This window comes from Heterodontus francisci, chromosome 7 (assembly GCF_036365525.1).
Source record: "Heterodontus francisci isolate sHetFra1 chromosome 7, sHetFra1.hap1, whole genome shotgun sequence".
Lineage (NCBI taxonomy): Eukaryota > Metazoa > Chordata > Chondrichthyes > Heterodontiformes > Heterodontidae > Heterodontus > Heterodontus francisci.
In genome coordinates, this window is record NC_090377.1 from 9518664 (window position 1) to 9531493 (window position 12830).

General features: G+C 47.2%; 1 protein-coding gene across 1 annotated transcript in view; it reads right to left on the reverse strand.

Moving 5' to 3' along the window:
- Nucleotides 1–1862: 1862 nt before the first annotated feature.
- spega (striated muscle enriched protein kinase a) overlaps nt 1863–12830 on the reverse strand; it is a 684640-nt gene continuing 673672 nt past the window's right edge. The window contains exons 44-46 of the mRNA XM_068034685.1: nt 6208–6283; nt 3371–3520; nt 1863–2434 (exon numbers count right to left, since the gene is read on the reverse strand). Coding sequence (XP_067890786.1) covers nt 2203–2434; nt 3371–3520; nt 6208–6283 — 458 coding nt within the window. The 3' untranslated portion in view covers nt 1863–2202. The remainder of the gene's footprint in view (nt 2435–3370; nt 3521–6207; nt 6284–12830) is intronic.

The following is a 12830-nucleotide window of genomic DNA, read 5'->3' on the forward strand; positions in this document are numbered from 1 at the left end:
TGGCAAACCGTTTCTAAAGGGAAAGCTCACTGGCCTCACTCCCTCCCGATCTCTGTAACCTCCTCTAGTTCCACAATCCTCTCAGCTCCTTCAATTCTGGTCTCTTGCGCATTGCCCCACTTACACTGCTCCACCATTGGCAGCCGTGCCCTCAGCTGCCTAGTCCCTAAGCTCTGGAATTCCCTCCCTAAACCTCTGCCTCTCCTTTAAAACATTCCCTAAAACCTACCTATTTGACCAAGCTTTTGGCATCTGGCCTAATATCGTCTTCTCTGGCCTGGTAACACACCTGAAAGCATCTTGGGACATTTTGCTCTGTTATAGGCTTTATACAAATGCAGACCATTGTTGTCTACCCTGGGGTTTTAGTCGTGCCAGTCGGAGAGAGCCAGACATCTGTGACTGACATGAGTGTGGCTAATGATACACACTGGGTACAAGTGGGTAATGAGAGCCACAGCCTGCAACCAGTGCCACCCACGCCCGGGGTCTAACGCTGTTTTACTGCACTGTTAAACTGCCTTGTTTTCATATTTATTAAGGTGGCAAAGCCATTTGTTTGCTGGGACTATACAGAAATGCCCAAAGCGACTGATGCAAACCATTGAGATTTATACAATGCTTCCAGCACAATCTCGAATGCTCAGCTCGCAGGAGATTTAATTTGCACACGTAAATCGCTGGAGCTCAAAATATTCTTAAATACATTGATTAGAGAAAAAGAAAAATTCTCCTTTTTTTGCTTAAGTCTTGTCGTGCTGTGTGCAATTATTGGCGTCATGTAAAGCAGTGCGTGTGTCACAATCAAACAGGTTGTGAGCGCACATTGGAACATGGATCTGTACACACCAGCATGGTTTTTGCACATGTGTCCGTGCACACCGACGAGTGTGTGCGTATGTCAGTGCACAGATGTTTATGCATGTGTGTGGTTTGTGCACGTCTGTGCACACTCACACGCATGTGTGTCTTTGCACACTTACACATGTGTGCGTCTGTGCACACGTGTGTGTGTGTGGGTGTCTGCTTGTGTATGCACACATCATTCTGCTATATATGCACAAGTATAAAAATAAATCCAAGAATCTCAATGCTCCTTTCCCCATCTTTCCAGGACAATGCAAACATACCCGGAATACCTCCCCACCCCCCCTCGGCTCAATATTCATCCAGTAACAATGCAGGAACCCTTTGCTAGAATTCCTGCAACAAAAGCTTTCATTTTACACCCATTCCACCTACAAAAAAAGCAAACATTTATATGCAGAACAAGGGAACTGGATCATTTCCTTGCCCTTAGGCCATCAGCTGGGGTTGATAAGCCTTTGAGGTTCTGATCTATCGCCAGGAATGCAGAGCTGGTGATGTGAGAGTTGGCAACCTGCCCCGATGGGAGAAGGCAGCTCAGTCAGTTTTATTCTGCGTGAATGCAGGTAGCCTCGAGGGGTTTGCTGGGGAGGAGGAGGGGAGGGCAGGACCCTCTCAGTCCCTTGGGAATCTAACCAAGGATGGACAAAAGCAAAGAGAGACTGTTTGATGGAGCAGCAAGGGGCAGAGGGATCTGTCCAACTCCTCATAACTGCATAATCATTCAGCTGGCAGCAAAAAATGCAAATACCTGTGTCAAATGGCACTGTTAACATCTCTCAATACAACTGCAAAAAAAAATCAGACTAGAGAGTACGTCTCTCGACTCGGCAAAGTGTTCGAAGGTTTACTGGGTCAGGAGACTGCAACCTTGGCAAAATGGGGCAGCAATGGATGTTTGTAGGGGTGGGGAGGAGATGGGATACACACACAGGGAGGAGGTACAGTAAGGGCTGTTAGCATATGCTGATCGGGTATAAGCAGGCCTCCTCCTCTCCATCGCCCAGCGACTGTTCCAACCAGCCGTCACCCTGAAACTGTCTCCAGTTGCTAACCCTCTCTCAACCTTCCAAACAAATCCTTTTGCCAACATCCCTTCAGGTGTGTCGTGCACAGCCTTGCCTTACTCCATTACTGGGTTAAATCGGACGGCCAGTGGCATGAAATAAATATATTTAAATAAAATCTTTCTCTCCCAGGCTGACTTCTGCCAATGGTTTTCGTGTTGTCATCGTTGTGTTCTGAGCTCTCGTCCCTCGGGAGGAGGGGGTTGAGTGTTTTCGATGCAGGTGTGACTGGAATGTTCCCCTCAAGTTCCTTGTCTGCCCCTGTTCCTCATTGAGCTCCCGAAGCGGTGCTGGGGGTCCCGGGCTGTGCGGAGGCGCTGCTGTAGGAGCGTAGGAGGACCCGGTGCCTGGTGAAGGACTCCGACCTCTTTCTCTGGTGGTGTACCAGGAACTCCTTCAGCCTGGTGGTGGTGAAGGTCAGCGTCTGACGGCGCAGTTTCATCAGATAGTTGTCCTGGAGCCAGGGGTTGGCGTGGCATTCCTTAATCGTTGGCCGTGTCCTGGGTCAGTGCAAGAGAAAACCTCCATTAACTCTCAGCTACTCCCCAAGTCCCAACCCACTCAAAACCCTTCAGTTGGAAGTGGTTTTACTTTCAACAGATTGAGGGATGAAGACCGTACACAGGAGCAGGAACAGCCCACACAGTTCCTCAAACCTGTTCTGCCATGCAATAACAACATGGCTTTAACTCCATCCACCCACCTTGGTTCTGTAAACCATAACACCCCAAAATAAATCTGCCACTCAGTTTTGAAATTTTCAATAACTCCCAGCATCCACAGCTTTCTTAGGAGAGACAGTTCTCGATTTACACTTTGTGTAAAGAAACGCTTCCTGTCATCACCTGGTCTGGCTCGAACGTTATGCCCCATTGTTCTGGACTCCTCGCACAAGAGCTTTCAAGACTGCGAATGATAGATGTTTGTTGGGTAAGGGAATGAAGGATCACAGAACCAAGGCGAGGAAATGGAATTAAGATACAGATCAGCTACGATCTAACTGAATGGCAGAACAGGCTCAAGGGGCTGAATGGCCTCCTCTTGTTCCTGTGAGTGACTTGGCAGGTAATTTCAGAGGACAGTTATGAGATCTAGTTTAGATCAACAAACTCAACACATCCCAGGCATTCTGTATCTAACTCTTTTTTTTCATCTAACTGCGATTTTTTCTGTACCTAACCCGTTTTTTTTTCTGTACCTGTTGGGAGTGTTTGATGGGGACAGTGGAGAGGGAGCTTTACTCTGTATCTAACCCCGTGCTGTACCTGTCCTGGGAGTGTTTGATGGGGACAGCGTAGAGGGAGCTTTATTCTGTATCTTTCAATCCCAGGGGGTCCCAGCATTGTGTCATGGGACTGAAGGGAGGAGACAAAAAGAAGCTGCTGTTCCCGAGTGGGGACCTGCCCCCAACCCCCACCCCCAGGGCAGATACTTACGCTGGAAACATGCAGAGGACACGTTTAAGGAAGAGTGCAGCATTCTGCGATGCATTGGGATAGCACTTTGTGAGGTCGAACTGCGCTGACTTAATCCTGTTCTCCATCTCCATTGGATCTGGTGCAGCAAAAGGTGATCGGCCACTTAACCTGAAACACACATAACACAGAATATAAATACACTTGGATGAACCTCCACACGACTGAGATGCAGTGCCAAGCACCTGTGATTTTGTTTTAAATAAAAGACTTCCCTTTAAGAGTCGATTTATTTTCACCCCAAACTTCTCTGCCCTCCCAATGGCACTGACTCACGCTGGGTACATTTCCACGGGCACTGGGAATTCTCTGAAAACTTGCCCGACAGCTGTGGAAGAGGGTATTACAGGAAAGCCCCTCCCCCTCCGCTCCAAAGCCTCTCTTCTGCCTGCAAGGCAGGATGGCAGAGTACGAGAGGGAACTGCCCGAATGCTGAGACAGGAATCTACATGTGTTACAGACTGTCCTACATTTCAACTGCTTCATCTCAGTCAGTGTCTGCCCACATTAATTGCATCGACATCACACTCGAGTTCTCCCTCTGGGAGCTGTGACTCAGGGCTGCTTGGAATGAGATCCTGAATCTGTGTCTCTCCTTAACCCTGCTGTTTCCAAGATACTGCACTTCCTTCAATATCTATTTTCTAAATGGTGAGAAGCCAGGAATTCTGGAGGAGCAGAAAGATCCAGAACTACAAGTACAGAACTCACTACAAACCAGTGGACATGTAAAGAAAGGTCTTTAACTAAGGAGGGTGGGAATACAAAGGGGCAGAACTTACGTTAAGTGCTCAGTTCTGGGCACCGTACCTCAGGAAAGATGCATTGGCTTTGGAGGGGATGAATAAAATTTAAAATAAATTATTCATACTCCATGATGGTGCTCGATTGTGAAACTCAGTCAGCTCCCCAGTCAGTGCCACTTGTGGTCTATTGTTTTTGTATCTTCATGGGAACGCAAGAACCTAGGAATTAGGAGCAGGAGTAGATCACGGTCCCTCGAACCTGCTCCTCTTTATTGTGAACTGTGAGGAGGATAGTGATAAACTTCAAGAGGACATACGCAGACTGATGGAATGGGTAGACAAGTGGCAGAATGAAATTTAATGCAGAGAAGTGTGAAGTGATTCATTTTGGTAGGAAGAACGAGCAGAGGCAATATAAAATAAAGGATACAATTCTAAAGGGGGTTCAGGAGCAGGGGGACCCTGGGGGTATCTGTGCACAAATCATTGATGGTTGCAGGGCAGGTTGAGAAAGCAATTAAAGCTTATGGGATCCTGGGATTTATAAATAGGGATATATATAACAAGGAAGTTAAGATAAACCTGTCTAAAACACTGGTTCAGCCTCAACTGGAGTATTGTGTCCAGTTCTGGGCACCACACTTTAGGAAGGATGTGAAGGCATTAGAGAGGGTGCAGAAAAGATTCACAAGAATGGTTCCAGGGATAAAGAATTTCAGTTACAGGGTTAGATTGAAGAAGTTGGGACTGTTCTCCTTAGAGAAGAGAAGGTTAAGAGGAGACTTGATAGAGGTGTTCAAAATCAAGAGGGGTCGGGACAGAGTAAATGGGGAAAAACTGTTCCCATTGGTCAGAAACCAGAGGACACCGATTTAAAGCGATTGGCAAAAGAAGCAACAGCGACATGTGGAAAACTTTTTTACGCAGCGGGTGGTTAAGATCTGGAATGTTCTGCCTGAGAGTATGGTGGAGGCAGATTCAATGAAGGCCTTCAAAAGAGATTTGGATAATTATCTGAAGAGAAAAAATTTGCAGGGGCTAAGAGGAAAAGGCAGGGGAGTGGGACTGGATGAGTTGCTCTTCCAGGGAGCCATCACAGACACGACAGGCCGAATGGCCTCCTTCTGTGCAGTAGCCATTCTGTGATTCTATGATTTAATACGATCAATCATGGCTCATCTTCTGCCTCAACTCCACTTTTCCGCACGCTCCCCATATCCCTTAATTCCCTGAGAGATTCAAACTCCGCCTATCCCAGCCCTGGATATAGTCAGCGACTGAGCATCCAAACTCTCTGGGGTAGAGAATTAGAAAATTTCACAACCCTGTGAGTGAAGAAACTTCTCCTCATCTCAGTCCTAAATGATCAGCCCCTTATCCTGAGACCGTGCCCCCGTGTTCTAGATTCCCCAGCCAGGGGAAACAATCTCTCAGTGTCCACCCTGTCAAGACCCTTCAGAATCTTTGCTCTCTTAGACAACAGGGTGAAGCAGTGGAAGGATTGTCATTCTGTCAAGATGTAAAATAAACACTCCTGTAACCAGATTTGTACCAGCTGATAGGGTGATCAGCTCTATATGGTGGGAGGGTTTTATAGGCTCCCACAAGAGGGGGAGCCATTCACATCCACCAGACAACAGTATAAAAGCAGAGTGACTGTTACCTAACAGAGATGGTTAAACAATCCAGTCACAGAATGTAACAGTGCCCTCTCATTCTCACCGCCCTGCCCCCTCTCTGTGCCTCATGCACATGCAGATGGGAGATATACATGCAGCATTTACCCTATGGTAAAAGGCGGTGAAGGAAATTGAGGTGGGGGTGGGTGGCAGAACAGTGATGTGTTAAAAAAGATAAGTTAAAGCAGAATGGAAACAAAAGAATGAGCAAGTCTTGCACAAACATGACCAACAAGCAGCGGCATTTCAAACTGTGCAGAGCCCCTCACGGCAGGCTCTAGCCCCAGAGTAGGGACACCCCTCAGCGGTTACAAAGCCACATCACCTTGGCATCAAGTCACGCTCACAGACACCAGAGAACAGCACTACTCACATGATGTAAATAAGCACGCCCAGACCCCAGACATCAGCAGGTGGTCCGATGGGATCCCCTTTCATCATTTCAGGAGCTTGGAGAGAGGGAGAGGTAGAGAGAGTGATAGAGAGAGCGAGAAAGAGAGATGGACAGCGAAAAAAAAACACAAGAGAGAATTGTCAGTTAGTGAGAGAGTCACTGAGATCATTGACGGAAACAATAGCCCTGCAGCAGCACGGGAAGGGACAAAGGGAATGAGTGGGAGAGAGAGACAATATACATTCCTCTAAGACACAAAAACCCAACAGGAAAGATAAATCAACCGTGGCTAACAAAAGAAATTAAAGATTGCATTAGATCAAAGGAAGTGGCTTTTAAGGTTGCTGGAAAAGGAGGTAAACCCGAGGATTGGGAGCAATTTAGAATCCAACAAAGAATGAAAAAGAAACTGATAAAGAATGGGAAAAGAGAATATGAATACAAGCTAGCGAGAAACATAAAAGTGTACTGCAAAAGTGTCTTTAGGTATGCGAGAAGGAAAAGATTAGCAAGGACAAATGTGGGTTCATTACAGGTGGAGACAGGAGAATTTACAATGGAGAATAGGGAAATGGCAGAGAAACTAAACAATTACTTTGTGTCTGTCTTCAGGAGGAAGGTACAGAAAATCTCCCAGAAATATTCGGGAACCAAGGGACTTGCGAAAATGAAAAACTGAAAGAAATTAGCATTAATAAAGAGGAAGTGCTCGAAAAATTAACAGGATTGAAGGTTGATAAATTCCCTGAACCAGATGAGCTACATCCCAGAGTATTGAAGGAGGTGGCTAATGAGATAATGGATGCATTGGTGATTATCTTTCAAAATTCTATAGACTCGAAGGGTTCTTACAGACTGGAAAGTAGCAAATGTAACCCCACTATTTAAGAAAGGAGGGAGGGAGAAAGGGAACTACAGACCTGTTAGTTTGATGTCAGTAGCAGGGAAAATGCTAGAATCTATTATAAAGGATGTGATAACTGGACACTTAGAAAATAATAATAAGATTGGGCAGAGTCAACATGGATTTATTAAAGGGAAATCATGTTTGACAAACCTGTTGGAGTTTTTTGAGGATGTTACCTGTAGCATAGATAAAGGAGAACCAGTGGATGTGGTGTATTTGGGTTTTCAGAAGGCTTTTGATAAGGTCCCAAACAGGGAGTTAGTAAACAAAATTAGAGCACATGGGATTGGTGTTAATATACTGTTATGGATTAAAAATTGGTTACAGAAAGAAAGCAGAGCGTAGTAATAAACGGGCCATTCTCAGGATAGCAGGCTGTTACTAGTGGGGTACCGCAAAGATCAGTGCTGGGGCCACAGCCGTTTACAATATATATCATTGATTTGGATGTGGGGACCAAATGTTATATTTCCAAATTTGCTGATGGCACAAAACTAGGTGGGAATGTTAGTTGTGAGGAGGTCACAAGGAGGCTTCAAGGGGACCTGGGCAGGCTAAGTGAGTGGGCAAGAACATGACAGATGGAATCTTTCTTTCTTTGGCCTCCTTGTCTCGAGAGACAATGGGTAAGCGCCTGGAGGTGGTCAGTGGTGTGTGGAGCAGCACCTGGAGTGGCTATAAAGGCCAATTCTAGAGTGACAGGCTCTTCCACAGGTGCTGCAGAAAAAATTGGTTGTTGGGGCTGTTACACAGTTGGCTCTCCCCTTGCACCTCTGTCTTTTTTCCTGCCAACTGCTAAGTCTCTTCGACTCGCCACACTTTAGCCCCGCCTTTATGGCTGCCCGCCAGCTCTGGCGAACGCCAGAGGGAATATAATGTGAATAAGTGTGAAGTTATCCACTTTGGTAGAAAAAACAGAAAGAGTATTTCTTAAATGGTGAGAGATTGGGAAGTGTTGATGTCCAAAGGGACCTGGGTGTCCTTGTTCATGAGTCACTGAAAGCTAACATGCAGGTGCAGCAAGCGAATAGGAAGGCAAATGGTATGTTGGCCTTCACAAAATGGGTTTTGAGTACAGGAGTTAAAGAAATCTTGCTGCAATTGTATAGAGTCTTTGTGAGACCGCACCTGGAATATTGTGTAAGTTTTGGTCTCCTCATCTAAGGAAGGATATACTTGCCATAGAGGGAGTGCAACAGAGATTCACCAGACTAATCCCTGGGATGGTGAGATTGTCCAATGAGGAGAGATTGAGGAAACTGGGCCTGTATTCTCTCGAGTTTTGAAGAATGAGAGGAGATCTCATTGAAACCCACAAAATACTTAAAGAGATAGACAGGGTGGATGTGGATAGGATGTTTCCCCTGACTGGTGAGTCTAGAATCAGGGGACACAGTCTCAGAATAAGGGGCAGGCCATTTAAGACTGAGACGAGGAGGAATTTCTTCACTCAGTGGTTGGTGCATCATTGGAATTTTCTACCCCAGAGGGCTGTGGAAGCTCAATCATTGTGCCTGTTCAAGACAGAAATTGATAGATATCTGGATACTAATGTCTATGTCCCCTTGACATTCAATGGCATTACCATCGCTGAATCCCCCACTATCAACATCCTGGGGGATCACCATTAACCAGAAACTGAACTGGAGTAGCCATATAAATACCGTGGCTACAAAAGCAGGTCAGAGACTGAGAATTCTGTGGCGAGTAACCCACCTCCTGGTCCCAAAGCCTGTCCACCATCTAACAAGGCACAAGTCAGGAGTGTGATGGAATACTCGCCACTTGCCTGGATGGGTGCAGCTCCAACAACACTCAAGAGGCTCGACACCATCCAGAACAAAGCAGCTTGCTTGATTGGCACACCATCTACAAACATTCACTCCCTCCACCACCGACGCACAGTGGCAGCAGTGTGTACCATCTACAAGATGCACTGCAGCAATGCACCAAGTCTCCTTAAGACAGCACCTTCCAAACCTGCGACCTCTACCACCTAGAAGGACAAGGGCAGCAAATACATGGGAACACCACCACCTGCAAGTTCCCCTCCAAGTCAAACACCATCCTGACTTGGAACTATATCGCCGTTCCTTCACGGTCAACTCCTTTCCTCACAGCACTGTGGGTGTACCTGAACCCCAAGGACTGCAGCGGTTCAAGAAGGCAGCTCACCACCACCTTCTGAAGGGCAATTAGGGATGGGCAATAAATGCTGGCCTGGCCAGTGACGCCCACATACCCCAAATGAATAAAAAATAAATCAATGGATTATGGGGATAGCATGGGAAAGTGGCATTGAGGTAGCTAATCAGCTATGATCTAATTGAACGGTGGGCAGGCTCAATGGGCTGAATGGCCTACTCATACTCGTATGTTCCATCCTTTGTTCCTATCAGATAGAATGAGAGAGAGAGAGAGAGACAATGGAAGAGCAAGGCTGATAGGGGCACTGAGAGAAAGAATGAGAAAGATAGAGAGAGGAAGAGAATGAGATAGAGAAAAATGCAAACAGCAGAGAAAGGAAACCAGGGGGCATTGCATGAGAGAGAAAAAGAACAAAGAACAAAGATAATTACAGCACAGGAACAGGCCCTTCGGCCCTCCAAGCCTGCGCCGATCCAGATCCTCTCTCTAAACATGTCGCCTATTTTCTAAGGTTCTGTATCTCAGCATGACAGTGCTGAGAGAGAGAGAGACAGAGAGAGAGAGAGACAGAGAGAGAGAGAAACAGAGACGGACATAGACAGAGAATGAGACCGAGAACGAGACCGAGAGAGACAGGGACAGAAAGAGACAGAGACAGAGAGAAAGAGACGGAGAAAGAGAGAAACAGACAGGGAGACAGAGACAGAGAGAAAATGAGACAGACATAGACAGAGACTGAGAGAGGCAGGGACAGAAGGAGAGAGACAGAGACCGAGAGTAAGAGAGAGAGACGAGGAGAAAGAGACAGACAGAGAGAGAGAGACAGAAAGAGAGAGACAGACAGAAAAAGAATCAGAGACAGAGAGGCAAAGGAGAATGTGACAGAGACATGCAATTGTTATGCAGAGTGAAAACTGAGCTGATGATCGAAAATGTTCTGGTCTGAATGCACAGATTACGTAATTATTTGGCTGGATATAACTGTGCACACAGGTGGACATAACCACGTCAACATTTGTAATAGTTTATGGCATCTAATTATGGTCAACATTCATGTTAAAGACTTGTTACTGTAATTGCTGCTCACACTCTGGTGCCCCACTCAGTGCCCACTCATCATCACATCAACCTAGACAGTGTGACAGTGTGCAGGATGTGCAATTACAGGTACATCAGGGACAAAGCCTGCCCTGTGTCTCCAGACACACACACACAGACACAACCCCACTCTCTCACACACACAGACACAAACGGACACAACCCCACTCTCTCACACACACAGACACAACCCCACTCTCTCAAACACACAGACACAACTCCACTCTCACACACACAGACACACACAGACACAACCCCACTCTCTCACACACACAGACACACACGGACATAACTCCACTCTCTCACACACACAGACACAGACAGACACAACCCCACTCTCTCACACACACAGACACACACGGACACAACCCCACTCTCTCACACACACAGACGCACACGGACACAACTCCACTCTCTCACACACACAGACACACACAGACACAACCCCACTCTCTCACACACACAGACACAACCCCACTCTCTCACACACACACACACACACAACCACAACCCCACTCTCTCACAGACACAGACACAACTCCACTCCCTCACACACACAGACACACACAGACACAACCCCACTCTCTCTCACACACAGACACAACCCCACTCTCTCACACACACAGACACACACAGACACAACCCCACTCTCTCACACACACAGACACACACGGACACATCTCCACTCTCTCACATACAAAGACACACACGGACACATCTCCACTCTCTCACATACACAGACACACACAGACACAACCCCACTCTCTCACACACACAGACATACACAGACACAACCCCACTCTCTCTCACACACAGACACAACCCCACTCTCTCACACACACAGACACAACCCCACTCTCACACACACAGACACACACAGACACAACCCCACTCTCTCACAGACACAGACACAACTCCACTCCCTCACACACAGACACACACAGACACAACCCCACTCTCTCTCACACACAGACACAACCCCACTCCCTCACACACACAGACACACACAGACACAACCCCACTCTCTCACACACACAGTCACAACTCCACTCTCTCACACACACAGACACAACCCCACTCTCTCACACACACAGACACAACCCCACTCTCTCACACACACAAACACACACAGACACAACCCCACTCTCTCACAGACACAGACACAACTCCACTCCCTCACACACACAGACACACACAGACACAACCCCACTCTCTCACACACACAGTCACAACTCCACTCTCTCACACACACAGACACAACTCCACTCTCTCACACACACAGACACACACAGACACAACCCCACTCTCTCACACACACAGACACACACAGACACAACCCCACTCTCTCTCACACACAGACACAACCCCACTCTCTCACACACACAGACACACACAGACACAACCCCACTCTCTCACACACACAGACACACACAGACACAACCCCACTCTTTCACACACACAGACACAACCCCACTCTCTCACACACACATACACAGACACAACCCCACTCTCTCACACACACAAACACACACAGACACAACTGCACTCTCTCACATACACTGACACAACTCCACTCTCTCACACACACAGACACAACTCCACTCTCTCACACACACAGACACACACAGACACAACCCCACTCTCTCACAGACACAAACACACACAAACACAACCCCACTCTCTCACAGACACAAACACACACAGACACAACCCCACTCTCTCATAGACACACAGACACACACAGACACAACCCCACTCTCTCACATACACAGACAAACACAGACACAACCCCACTCTCTCACAGACACAAACACACACAAACACAACCCCACTCTCTCACAGACACAAACACACACAGACACAACCCCACTCTCTCATAGACACACAGACACACACAGACACAACCCCACTCTCTCACATACACAGACAAACACAGACACAACCCCACTCTCTCACAGACACAAACACACACAGACACAACCCCACTCTCTCACAGACACAAACACACACAGACACAACCCCACTCTCTCATAGACACACAGACAAACACAGACACAACCCCACTCTCTCACATACACAGACAAACACAGACACAACCCCACTCTCTCATAGACACAAACACACACAGACACAACCCCACTCTCTCATAGACACACAGACACACACAGACACAACCCCACTCTCTCATAGACACACAGACACACACAGACACAACCCCACTCTCTCACACACATAGACACACACAGACACAACCCCACTCTCTCACAGACACAGACACAACCCCGCTCTCTCACAGACACAAACACACACAAACACAACCCCACTCTCTCACACACACAGACAAACACAGACACAACCCCACTCTCTCACATACACAGACACACACAGACACAACCCCACTCTCTCACACACACAGACACAACCCCACTCTCTCACAGACACAAACACA